Raw genomic sequence first — 12,767 nt, 5'->3', positions numbered from 1 at the left:
TTATGTGAAGTGTTCCTTTTGTAATATGGAATATCTAAAAATATAAATGAAGTAATAGAAAACAAAAAAGCAGAAAACATAAAAAGGATGGGAATATGGCGTCTAGCTTCTGGTCAGAGGCGCAATGGGCTGGCCCCATCTGGAGCTCGCCTTCATCAAGCTCGTCTCGATTTAGACAAGACATATCAGTGCCCTGTTCCTAAATATAAGTCTTTTATAAATATAATATTTTATAGATTTTAATATGAAGTACATACGAAGCAAAATAAACGAATCTACACTTTAAACTACGAAAATATAATTTTTTATAGATTTTAATAAAGTACATACGAAGCAAAATAAACGAATCTACACTTTAAACTACGCATATATACATCAGTACGTAGTTCATATTGAAATTTCTAAAAGAACTTGCATTTAGAAACGGGGGAGTAAAATCTAAGAGGAGAACTTTAGGAGGGAGTACTGCCTATTAGTTCGAAGGATGGGGAGCAAAAACAGAGCAAACAGAGGGCTCATCCGCTCCGAGACGCAGATTTGAAGCTGAAACTACACTCTGCTCCTCTCGCTTTATTCATACGCACAATGTCATATCACAATGTACAAAAACCACAACTCCACGGAGCGCGCCACCCACCAGTTGGGCGGCCTGGCTACCCCGGCCCCCCACCCCTCACGCGCACGAGATATGCGCCGCCTCCTCGCCGCCGACGCGCTGCAAGGCCGGGTTCGGCGCCGGAATGCACTGCGAAGCCGCGGCCGCCGCCGGAGCGGGGGTTGCTTGCGCTACTTGTGCGACTGGCATGGGCAGCTGCTGTTGCTTGACGGAGGCGACCCTCTTGCAGGCGGCCATGGCGAAGGTCTGGCCGGCGAGCGGGACGACCGGGAGCTTGTCGCAGTTGCAGATCTCGATCATGAAGCCGTCGGGGTCGTGGAAGAAGATCTGGTCGACGTAGATGCCGCCCTCCTCCACGCACCGCTGGATGTACGGGATGCCCAGCTCCTTGAGCCGCCGCTCCACCGCCACCATGCTCTCGCACTGCACACAAAACACAACAATTTTGCGCCGCCGTTAGTCTCAGAAGCTTTTCTTATACTGTATTTGATAAACGAAGATTGATCTCAGCTAGTGAGACATTCTGACTCAGCATCCAACTTCAGTTTCTGTGTGGTGAGCGGTGACTAGACCTGGTATCCATCGTGCATGCCAGGGCATCCCGTGTATCGCGACGGAACAAGGAACCAACGCGCGAAATGAAAGATTTATGCGCCGTGCACGTACGTGTGCACATCAGCCCGACCCGTCGTTGTCGGCCATCGATCGCACATAACGGCACTGTTACTCGCGGAACACATGCGGGCCGTCGCCGGCGACAGGACGCCGACGTCCCTTTCGTCACACCCTAATACTCCTTGAGAGAGAGAGAGAGAGAGAGAGAGAGAGAGAGAGAGAGAGTTGTTCGCAACCAAATCGTAATTAACTACCACAACGTACCTGGAAGGAGATGTGGTTATCCTTGGGGTTGATCTCCTTCTTCGCCGGTAAGCTCTCGGGATGCTCCGACTGCAGCAGGTGGATGCCGATCCCGTAGTTGAACAGCCTTCACTCACAGCAACAAGAAAACCATTAACAGAGATTCAGAGCAGTGCAATTAACACTGACGCTCCTATGTATTGAGCTGGTCCGGTATGATTACCATGCGCCGTCGAAGTCGAAAGAGCCGGGGCGGCGGATGGGGGTGAACCCGAGGACGTTCATGTAGAAGTCGAGCGACTCCTCCACCGACCTGCACACTATGCTGATGTGGTTCAGGGACGCCAGCGGCAGCACGCCGCCCTTGCCGCCGCCGCTCACCATAGCCGCCGTCGTGTTCACCATCCTCACGGATCACTTGCGGTCGTCGTCGCCGGTGGCCGGCCGGAGAATTCCTCGCTAACTATATGCACCTCCGACGAACGATGGATCGAGGCACCGATCAATCAAGCAAGAGAGAAAAGCAAACTCGAACTGCTCTACCACTCCACTCTGGTTAGCAATGGGCAATGGCTGCTGCTTCAGGCACGAATGAAAGATGCGGAGGGTGAGCTGGAGTTGTGCTCCTTTATATAGCTGCGTGGGAGCAGACACTACTGACACGTGGCTCCACGTCATCCTCATCTAGACCGTTCGTGTTCGTCTCATCCTCCGAGGACGTTCATTCTGGCTTAGCGTCTCATGCCCAAATATTTGGCTCAGAGACGACATTAAAACACTTTTTTGGTTATGCGAAGGTTCGTCGCAGCTTCCATTAAGGGAATCTACCATGCGTATTTTAAAAAGTCCAGACCGATGGAGAGAAACTGACAATATACTTACACGCTACTTCACACCATCACAAACGACCATCAAAATTGAAAAAGAATAACAAACACTAGAATTTGCCAAAGATATAAAGGACAATGGCACCTAAATCTTTTCTCCGCATAAAGAAAACGAAAGCTGGAAAAAGAAACATTGTTTGTGCTTACGCCTAGAACCTACTCCCTCCGTCCCATAATATAAAAGCGCTTTTGACACTAGTGTAGTGTCAAAAGCGCTCTTATATTATGGACAGAGGGAGTACTGAATTCCGCAGTTTGACAGTTTGTTGATTATTCCCTAATACTTATGAGGGCTGATTTGATTACTGCAACCTTGTTCAAACAAGTGCTAGATGAATATTGTACAAATTCAGGCTAGTTGGTAAGCAGAGATAAATACAATTTATTTTTAGTCCAAACATAAATGTTGATTCAAAAGCCCAAATTGAGCTAAATATTATGACCGAATCTATCTCAGATAAATACCTTGGTCCCTAACCATGATGTAACTAGAAAGGAGAGATAGTATTACTCATCTTCTGAAAAAGGATAGTTCAAATATTATGGAGGGCAGTTATCCAATATATCCTTGTTTCTTGACATGGCTATTTTTAAGCTCCGCAAGAAACTCTCTGAAGAAATTAATGATGCAATGTCTACTTTCTGGTGGGTTGATACGGAGGATCAGAAAAGGATGCACTGGCGCGCATGGTGAAGGATGTGTTTTCCAAAAAAAAAGGGATGTATAGGCTTTCAAGATTTGTATTATTTTAATCTCGCTATGTTGTCAAAGCAAACTTGGAGGCTGCTAAGCAATCCTGATTCCCTCTGTGCCTAAGTGTTGAGAGTTAAATACTTCCCTGATGATAGCCTGTTAAGTGATGGACCAAAAAAGGCTCTTCATATACTTGGCCAAGTATTGTTCCTGGTTTGCAAACTTTCAGGCGTGGCCATACTTGGAGAGTGGGTCGAATCAAACGATAAACATTTGGGAAGATCATTGGATCCTAAATAATAATACAAGGAAGATTCATGCTTTGAAGGAGCATGTTATCTTTGTTGGGAACGTACCATACAATTTAAAAAAATTCCTACGCTCACGCAAGATCTATCTAGGAGATGCATAGCAACGAGAGGGGGAGAGTGTGTCCACGTACCCTCGTAGACCGAAAGCGGAAGCGTTTGACAACGCGGTTGATGTAGCCGAACTTCTTCTCGTTCCAACCAATCAAGTACCGAACATACGACACCTCCGAGTTCTGCACACGTTCAACTCGATGACGTCCCTCGAACTCTTGATCCAGCAAAGTGTCGAGGGAGAGTTCCGTCAGCACGACGGCGTGGTGACGGTGATGGTGAAGTGATCCGCGCTGGACTTCACCTAAGCACTACATGGATATGACCGAAGGCGTAAACTGTGGAGGGGGGCACCACACACGGCTAACAATGTTTGTTAAGTGTTCTAGCGGTGCCCCCCCACATATATATAGGTGGGAGAGGGAGAGGGGCTGCAAGGGGCGCCCCAAGTAGGAGTAATCCTACTTGGGCGCCCCCCACAACTCGGCCTCCCACCCTTCCATATGTGTCGGAGGGGGAAGGAAAGAGAGGGGGGGGGGGGAGAGAAGGGAAGGGGGAGGCCGAATCCTCCCCTTTCCTTTCTCCCTTCCCCTCCTTCCTTCTCCTCCTATTCGGCCTATATGGGGGCGCACCAGCCCACTAAGGGCTGGTCTGTCCCGCCCTTGGCTCAATAAGGCCCATATCTTTGCCGGGGGGGGGGGGGTGCCCGGAACCCCTTCTGGTGACCCGATACGTACTCGGTACCTCCGGAACACTTTTCTGTGTCCGAATACTATCGTCCTATATATGAATCTTTACCTCTCGACCATTTCGAGACTCCTCGTCATGTCTGTGATCTCATCCGGGACTCCGAACAACATTTGGTCACCAAATCACATAACTCATACAATACAAAATCGTCATCGAACGTTAAGCGTGCGGACCCTACGGGTTCGAGAACTATGTAGACATGACTGAGACACCTCTCCGGTCAATAACCAACAGCGAAACTTGGATGCTCATATTGGTTCCCACATATTCTACGTAGATCTTTATCGGTCGTACCGCAATGACAACATACGTTATTCCCTTTGTCATCGGTATGTTACTTGCCCGAGATTTGATCGTCGGTATCTTTATACCTAGTTCAATCTCGTTACCGACAAGTCTCTTTACTAGTTCCGTAATACATCATCCCGCAACTAACTCATTAATCACGTTGCTTGCAAGGCTTATTATGATGTGCATTACCGAGAGGGCCCAGAGATACCTCTCCGATACTCGGAGTGACAAATCCTAATCTCGATCTATGCTAACACAACAAACACCTTCAAAGATACCTGTAGAGCATCTTTATAATCACCCAGTTACGTTGTGACGTTTGATAGCACACAAGGTATTCCTCCGGTATCCGGGAGTTGCATAATCTCATAGTCGAAGGAATATGTATTTGACATGAAGAAAGCAATAGCAATAAAACCTAACGATCATAATGCTAAGCTAACGGATGGGTATTGTCCATCACATCATTCTCCTAATGATGTGATCCCGTTCATCAAATGACAACACATGTCTATGGTTAGGAAACTTAACCATCTTTGATAAACGAGCTAGTCTAGTAGAGGCTTACTAGGGACACGGTGTTTTGTCTATGTATCCACACATGTATCAAGTTTCTGATTAATACAATTCTAGCATGAATAATAAACACTTATCTTGTTTTCGTCGTGCGTCGATTCAACATTCGTTGGACTTTGTAGCTTCAAGGACGTAGTCATCCTCCAGTTTCAGCCGTGGTCCAGTCCAGCAACCTCTTTTCGATCCAAGAGTCGCATGAGAAGAAAGGTTCCGGATGATATAAAGAAATATAAAATAACAACTTTATTATTGCCTCTAGGGCATATTTCCTTCAGTCTCCCACTTGCACTAGAGTTAATAATCTAGTTCACATCGCCATGTGATTTAACACCAATAGTTTACATTGTCATGTGATTAACACCCATAGTTCACATCGCCATGCGACCAACACCCAAAGGGTTTACTAGATCAATAATCTAGTTCACATCGCCATGTGATTAACACCCAAAGAGTACTAAGGTGTGATCATGTTTTGCTTGTGAGAGAAGTTTAGTCAACGGGTCTGCCATATTCAGATCCGTATGTATTTTGCAAATTTCTATGTCTACAATGCTCTGCATGGAGCTACTCTAGCTAATTGCTCCCACTTTCAATATGTATCCAGATCAAGACTCAGAGTCATCCAGATCGGTGTCAAATCTTGCATCAACGTAACTCTTTACGACAAACTCTTTATCACCTCCATAACCGAGAAACATTTCCTTAGTCCTCTTTAGGTACCTAAGTATAATTTTGACTGTTGTTCAGTGATCTACTCCTGGATCACTATTGTACTGATATGTCTCTAATGTATCTATAATTTTTTATTGTTCCATGCTATTATATATTCTGTTTTGGATGTTTAATGGGCTTATTTATACACTTTTATATTATTTTTGGGACTAACCTATTAACCGGAGGCCCAACCCAAATTGCTGTTTTTTTGCCTATTTCAGTGTTTCGAAGGAAAAGGATATCAAATAGAGTCCAAACGGAATGAAACCTTCGGGAACGTGATTTTCGAAACAAACGTGATCTAGAGGACTTGGAGTGAATGTCGGGCAACCGACGAGGAAGCCACGAGGCAGGGGGCGCGCCCTCCACCCTCGTGGGCCCCTCGTGGCTCCACCGACCTACTTCTTCCTCCTATATATACCTACGTACCCCCAAACCATCGCCAGAGGAGCCAAAACCCTATTTCCACCGCCGCAACCTTATGTACCCGTGAGATCCCATCTTGGGGCCTTTTCCGGCGCTCCGCCGGAGGGGGCATTGATCACGGAGGGCTTCTACATCAACACCATAGCCTCTCCGATGATGTGTGAGTAGTTTACCTCAGACTTTCGGGTCCATAGTTATTAGCTAGATGGCTTCTTCTCTCTCTTTGGATCTCAATACAAAGTTCTCCTCGATTCTCTTGGAGATCTATTTGATGTAACTCTTCTTTTGCGGCGTGTTTGTCGAGATCCAATGAATTGTGGGTTTATGATCAAGATTATCTATGAAAAATATTTGAATCTCCTCTGAATTCTTTTATGTATGATTGGTTATCTTTGCAAGTCTCTTCGAATTATCAGTTTGGTTTGGCCTACTAGATTGATGTTTTTGCAATGGGATAAGTGCTTAGCTTTGGGTTCAATCTTGCGGTGCTCGATCCCAGTGACAGTAGGGGAAACGACATGTATTGTATTGTTGCCATCGAGGATAAAAAGATGGGGTTTATATCATATTGCATGAGTTTATCCCTCTACATCATGTCATCTTGCTTAAAGCGTTACTCTGTTCTTATGAACTTAATACTCTAGATGCATGCTGGATAGCGGTCGATGTGTGGAGTAATAATAGTAGATGCAGGCAGGAGTCGGTCTACTTGTCACGGACGTGATGCGTATATACATGATCATACCTAGATATTCTCATAACTATGCTCAATTCTATCAATTGCTCGACAGTAATTCGTTTACCCACCGTAATACTTATGCTATCGTGAGAGAAGCCACTAGTGAAACCTATGGCCCCCGGGTCTATTTCCATCATATTAATCTTCCGTCAACAAGCTATTTCTATCTTTGTTTATTTTGCTTTCTTTACTTTTACTCTTTATCATAAAAATACCAAAAATATTATCTTATCATCTCTATCAGATCTCACTCTCGTAAGTGACCGTGAAGGGATTGACAACCCCTTTATCGCGTTTGTTGCGAGGTTCTTATTTGTTTGTGTAGGTGCGTGGGAGTCGAGCGTGGTCTCCTACGGGATTGATACCTTGGTTCTCAAAAACTGAGGGAAATACTTACGCTACTTTACTGCATCACCCTTTCCTCTTCAAGGGAAAACCAACACACTGCTCAAGAGGTAGCAACAAGGATTTCTGGCATCGTTGCCGGGGAGTCTACGCACAAGTCAAGACATACCTAGTACCCATCACATACTCTTATCCCTCGCATTACATTATTTGCCATTTGCCTCTCGTTTTCCTCTCCCCCACTTCACCTTTGCCATTTTATTCGCCTTCTTTCTCGTTTGCCTTTTTCTCGCCAGATCTATTGTTTGCTTCTGTTACCATGTGCCTTCTATTTGCTTGCATCTTTGCTTGCTAAAAATCTATTGATATGGATCCTCTTAAAGTGTTCTACTTGGATCATCTTCGATCCTTATGCGCTCGTGCTGAAACCCCAACTAGCTTAGTTGATGGGAAATCTTTAGATGAGCATGCTCATTTTGTGAGTCATCGTTTGTCTGAAAAGGGGACTCTTATGGGATCAAATAAACAAATTGATGTGTTATGCTTGGAATCTTTGTGAAATTTATGATTTTACTTGTTGCTCTGAAAACATTAAGAACACCTTCCCTACCAATGTGAGTTTAGTGATAATGGAATCGTATCTTCGTATGCTAAGGGTGTTTATAATTACTATGATGTTCAACAAATTGAAGAATTTGTTGCTTTTAAGGGTGCTTATGAAATTGCTTCTTTGATTGAAACGTATGATGCTACTCTTTACAAATCTAATTTTTTTGCCATACTTAAATATTGTTATGATAATTATGCTTCCAATGCCTATGTTAAACCATATATTGAGGACTCCTCCGCTGTCCAAGAAGAGGCTGATATTTTGCAGGAGTCTATGGAGGAAGAAAATAATGATATGCATGAATCTATAGATAATTATGATTCCGATGATTTGATTGAAATATCCCTTGATGAACATGATGCTTGCTATTCTTGTGGCCATGATGCCAATATTTATGAAGATGAATTTGCTATAGTTCCTTATGTTGAACATGAGAGCATTGCTATTGCACCCATACTTGATAGTTCCTTCGATGAAAAGCATGATTGCAATGATGTTATTATAAATTCTATGAATGTCAATTGTGCTAATAATATGCAAAACCCTAAGCTTGGGGATGCTAGTTTTGCTATGTCTACTACTTGTTGCAGTGATCATGATTGGGTGATTCTTCTTATGATTTTGAAAATTTATTTAAGCCCCATGATGATAAATATGAGATCAATAATAATGTTTGCAATAGTATCGAAAGTGGGTTTGGAAGAGTGTCAACTTTAGATCCCACATATTTGGAGAATGTTCAATCTTATGAAATTTTTGATAAAAGTGGGTTTGGAGAGGTCATGACTTTAGCTAATGTTAATCCCACTATTTTGGAAGAGTGTCAACTTTGCATACATGAGGATCGTGTTAAGCATATGTTTTTTGATAGCTATATTGTTGAATTTTCTTATTATCCTACATGTAATTATTATGAGAGAGGAAAATATGGTTGTAGAAATTTTCATGTTACTAAATTACCTCTCCTTATGTTGAGATTGCTATTGTTTCTTTCCGCTTCCTTGCATATGCTAGTTTTTGCTTGCCTTGATAGTTTGTTTGCCAATAAGATGCCTATGCATAGGAAGTATCTTAGACTTAGATGTGTTTGTCACGTGTTTTATGATGCTCTCTTTGTGCTTCAATTCTTGTCTTTCTTGTGAGCATCATTGAAATCTCAATGCCTAGCTAAAAAGGCTTTAAAGAAAAGCGCTTGTTGGGAGACAACCCAATATTTTTCCTTTCTGTTTTGTAATAAATCTTTGATCTAGCCTCTGGTTAGATGTGTTTTTATGTTTTAATTAGTGTTTGTGCCAAGTTAAACCTATAGGATCTTCTTGGATGATAGTTATTTGATCTTGCTAAAAATTCCAGAAACTTTCTGTTCAAGAAAACAATTGTTAAAAATCACCAGAACGTGATAAAATACTGATTCCAATTGCAGCAGATCAATAAACGAATTATTTAGGTCGTCCTATTTTGGTAGAATTGTTTGAGTTCCAGAAGTTTGCGTTAGTTACAGATTACTACAGACTGTTCTGTTTTTGACAGATTCTGTTTTTCGTGTGTTGTTTGCTTATTTTGATGAGTCTATGGCTAGTAAAATAGTTTATAAAACATAGAGAAGTTGGAATACAGTAGGTTTAACACCAATATAAATAAATAATGAGTTCAATACAGTACCTTGAAGTGGTGTTTTGTTTTCTTTCGCTAACGGAGCTCACGAGATTTTCTGTTAAGTTTTGTGTTGTGAAGTTTTCAAGTTTTGAGTAAGGATTTGATGGATTATGGAACAAGGAGTGGCAAGAGCCTAAGCTGGGGATGACCAAGGCACCCCAAGGTAAATCCAAGGACACCAAAAATCCAAAGCTTGGGGATGCCCCGGAAGGCATCCCCTCTTTCTTCTTCGTCCATCGGTAACTTTACTTGGAGCTATATTTTTATTCACCACATGATATGTGTTTTGCTTGGAGCATCTTGTATAATTTGAGTCTTTGCTTTTAGTTTACCACAATCATCCTCGCTGAATACACTTTTGAGAGAGACACACATGATTCGAAATTTATTAGAACACTCTATGTGCTTCACTTATATCTTTTGAGCTATATAGTTTTTGCTCTAGTGCTTCACTTATATCTCTTAGAGCACGGTGGTGGTTTTTTATAGAAACTATTGTTCTCTCATGCTTCAGTTATATCATTTTGAGAGTCCTACAAAACAGCATGGTAATTTGTTTAAATTGTGAAATTAGTCCTAATATGATAGGCATCCAAGATTAGTACAAACTTGCTTCTAAGTGTGTTGAATACTAAGAGAAGTTTGATGCTTGATGATTGTTTTGAGATATGGAGGTAGTAATATTAAAGTTTTGCTAGTTGAGTATTTGTGAATTTGAGAAATACTTGTGTTGAAGTTTGCAGGTCCCGTAGCATGCACGTATGGTAAACGTTGTGTAACAAATTTGAAACATGAGGTGTTCTTTGATTGTCCTCCTTATGAGTGGCGGTCGGGGATGAGCGATGGTCTTTTCCTACCAATCTACCCCCCTAGGAGCATGCGCGTAGTGCTTGGTTTTTGATGACTTGTAGATTTTTGCAGTAAGTATGTGAGTTCTTTATGACTAATGTTGAGTCCATGGATTATACGCACTCTCACCTTTCCATCATTGCTAGCCTCTTCGGTACCGTGCATTGCCCTTTCTCACCTTGAGAGTTGGTGCAAACTTCACCGGTGCATCCAAACCCCGTGATACGATACGCTCTATCACACATAAACCTCCTTATATCTTCCTCAAAATAGCCACCATACCTACCTATTATGGCATTTCCATAGCCATTCCGAGATATATTGCCATGCAACTTTCCACCGTTCCATTTATTATGACACGTTTCATCATTGTCATATTGCCTTGCATGATCATGTAGTTGACATCGTATTTGTGGCAAAGCCACCATGCATATTATTTCACACATTTCACTCTTGATTCATTGCCCATCCCGGTACACCGCCGGAGGCGTTCATATAGAGTCATACTTTGTTCTAGTATCGAGTTGTAATCATTGAGTTGTAAATAAATAGAAGTGTGATGATCATCATTCATAGAGCATTGTCACAAATAAAAAAAAGAGAAAGGCCAAATAAAAAAAAGGGCCCAATAAAAAAAGGGGACGATGCTACTATCCTTTTTCCACACTTGTGCTTCAAAGTAGCACCATGATCTTTATGATAGAGAGTCTCTTGTTTTGTCACTTTCATATACTAGTAGGAATTTTTCATTATAGAACTTGGCTTGTATATTCCAACAATGGGCTTCCTCAAATGCCCTAGGTCTTCGTGAGCAAGCAAGTTGGATGCACACCCACTTAGTTTCTTTTGTTGAGCTTTCATGCATTTATAGCTCTAGTGCATCCGTTGCATGGTAATCCCTACTCCTTGCATTGACATCAATCGATGGGCATCTCCCTAGCTCGTTGATTAGCCGCGTCAATGTAAGACTTTCTCCTTTTTTGTCTCCTCCATATAACCCCCATCATCATATTCTATTCCACCCATAGTGCTATATCCATGGCTCACGCTCATATATTGCGTGAAAGTTCAAAAAAGTTTGAGATTACTAAAGTATGGAACAATTGCTTGGCTTGTCATCGGGGTTGTGCATGATGAGAGCATTCTTGTGTGACGAAAATGGAGCATGAGCAAACTATATGATTTTGTAGGGATGAACTTTCTTTGGCCATGTTATTTTGAGAAGACATAATTGCTTAGTTAGTATGCTTGAAGTATTATTACTTTTATGTCAATATTAAACTTTTATTTTGAATCTTTCGGATCTGAATATTCGTGCCACAAATAAGAGAGTTACATTGAAAATTATGCCAAGTAGCATTCCACATCAAAAATTCTGTTTTTATCATTTACCTACTCGAGGACGAGCAGGAATTAAGCTTGGGGATGCTTGATACGTCTCCAACGTATCTATAATTTTTTTATTGTTCCATGCTATTATATATATTCTGTTTTGGATGTTTAATGGACTTATTTATACAATTTTATATTATTTTTGGGACTAACCTATTAACCGGAGGCCCAGCCTAAATTGCTGTTTTTTTGCCTATTTCAGTGTTTCGAAGGAAAAGGATATCAAACGGAATCCAAACGGAATGAAACCTTCGGGAACGTGATTTTCGAAACAAACATGATCCAGAGGACTTGGAGTGGACGTCAGGCAACCGACGAGGAAGCCACGAGGTAGGGGGCGCGCCCACCCCCTGGGCGCGCCCTCCACCCTCGTGTGCCCCTCGTGGCTCCACCGACCTACTTCTTCCTCCTATATATACCTACGTACCGCCAAACCATCGCCAGAGGAGCCAAAACCCTATTTCCACCGCCGCAACCTTCTGTACCCGTGAGATCCCATCTTGGGGCCTTTTTCGGCGCTCTGCCGGAGGGGGCATTGATCACGGAGGGCTTCTACATCAAGACCATAGCCTCTCCGATGATGTGTGAGTAGTTTACCTCAGACCTTCGGGTCCATAGTTATTAGCTAGATGGCTTCTTCTCTCTCTTTGGATCTCAATACAAAGTTCTCCTCGATTCTCTTGGAGAACTATTTGATGTAACTCTTCTTTTGCGGTGTGTTTGTCGAGATCCGATGAATTGTGGGTTTATGATCAAGATTATCTATGAACAATATTTGAATCTCCTCTGAATTGTTTTACGTATGATTGGTTATCTTTGCAAGTCTCTTTGAATTATCAGTTTGGTTTGGCCTACTAGATTGATCTTTCTTGCAATGGGAGAAGTGCTTAGCTTTGGGTTCAATCTTGCGGTGCTCGATCCCAGTGACAGTAGGGGAAACGACACGTATTGTATTGTTTCCACTGAGGATAAAAAGATGGGGTTTATATCATATTGCATGAG

The 12,767-nt window shown here is 42.4% G+C and overlaps 1 protein-coding gene across 1 annotated transcript; it reads right to left on the bottom strand.

Annotated features, from left to right (window-relative positions):
• Positions 1 to 288: 288 nt before the first annotated feature.
• On the bottom strand, positions 289 to 2,076 carry LOC109771893 (glyoxylase I 4). The gene is made up of 3 exons (XM_020330583.4): positions 1,698 to 2,076; positions 1,496 to 1,601; positions 289 to 1,039 (listed from the first exon to the last, which is right to left on the bottom strand). Exons 1-3 carry the CDS (start codon positions 1,877 to 1,879, stop codon positions 674 to 676), a joined length of 654 nt encoding a protein of 217 aa, XP_020186172.1. The 5' UTR covers positions 1,880 to 2,076; the 3' UTR covers positions 289 to 673.
• Positions 2,077 to 12,767: the final 10,691 nt, after the last annotated feature.

Source organism: Aegilops tauschii, chromosome 1, assembly GCF_002575655.3.
Source record: "Aegilops tauschii subsp. strangulata cultivar AL8/78 chromosome 1, Aet v6.0, whole genome shotgun sequence".
Taxonomy (NCBI): Eukaryota; Viridiplantae; Streptophyta; class Magnoliopsida; order Poales; family Poaceae; genus Aegilops; species Aegilops tauschii.
Note: the sequence above shows the minus strand (reverse complement) of the source record. Positions and strands in the feature narration are given on the sequence as shown.

Coding starts and splice junctions, on each gene's coding strand:
- LOC109771893 (XM_020330583.4), bottom strand. CDS start 1,879: ATGGTGAACACGACGGCGGCTATGGTGAGCGGCGGCGGCAAGGGCGGC. Junction 1,602..1,697: donor TTCGACTTCGACGGCGCATG/GTAATCATACCG, acceptor CTGTGAGTGAAG/GCTGTTCAACTACGGGATCG. Junction 1,040..1,495: donor ATAACCACATCTCCTTCCAG/GTACGTTGTGGT, acceptor TTTTGTGTGCAG/TGCGAGAGCATGGTGGCGGT.